Source organism: Penaeus monodon, chromosome 27, assembly GCF_015228065.2.
Source record: "Penaeus monodon isolate SGIC_2016 chromosome 27, NSTDA_Pmon_1, whole genome shotgun sequence".
Classification (NCBI taxonomy): Eukaryota; Metazoa; Arthropoda; class Malacostraca; order Decapoda; family Penaeidae; genus Penaeus; species Penaeus monodon.
Window position 1 is genome coordinate 29,638,021 of NC_051412.1, and position 704 is coordinate 29,638,724.

General features: G+C 30.5%; 1 protein-coding gene across 1 annotated transcript in view; it reads right to left on the reverse strand.

The window, feature by feature from the left end:
• LOC119590759 (GPI transamidase component PIG-T-like) overlaps window positions 1–704 on the reverse strand; it is a gene marked incomplete in the record, with an annotated part of 22,148 nt that overhangs the window by 16,319 nt on the left and 5,125 nt on the right. The window contains 1 exon segment of the mRNA XM_037939470.1: window positions 215–346. Coding sequence (XP_037795398.1) covers window positions 215–346 — 132 coding nt within the window.

Sequence of the window (704 nt, forward strand, 5' to 3'; positions counted from 1 at the left end):
AAAGAGAGGGTGGACCGAGAGAGAAAGAGTAAACTCTAGAATTATTTGATCAAATATAACAATTTACAGGGGAATTACTCAAAATGTAGATGACTTCAGTGTGTAATTAGTCATATTCTCATCATATTTCTGAAAGCAGAATCATATTGCAAAAGAAGGTGAAAGATTGAAGTTCAAGTTACCTTTATCAGTCAAAACAGATCTATTTTCTTACCACTTTTCAGCAAGTCCCAATGGTCGATAACTGAGTTCTGGTGAAACTGTATTAGTAGAATCAATGAAATTTAGAGAAGCACACACAAGACCGCTGAGAGCATTCACCAAATCTCGCCAAGTCTGATCCAAACTGCAGATCAAAGAAATAAAATTAGTCATGAACTTAACATAAATGTTAAAATAAATATACAGTAGCTAGCATAAGTTCAGAACCACTCTTTACAGTTACACATATGCATTTTGTTCATCAAGTTTAGAATTGTAATACACCTTACAAACATTTTAAAGAATGATTATATAATCACATATGGGGATAGATTTATCTACAAAGTTTTGCTTTTAAGTCATTGTTCTCTAGACCAGTATGTAATCACATTTCACTAATTACCCAATAATAACAAGTTAAATATCTTGAATCTCATGAATGTTAAATAATACAGAAAAGATAAAAATTTTCTCATAAAAAAAGCAACATTATTTTACCCATT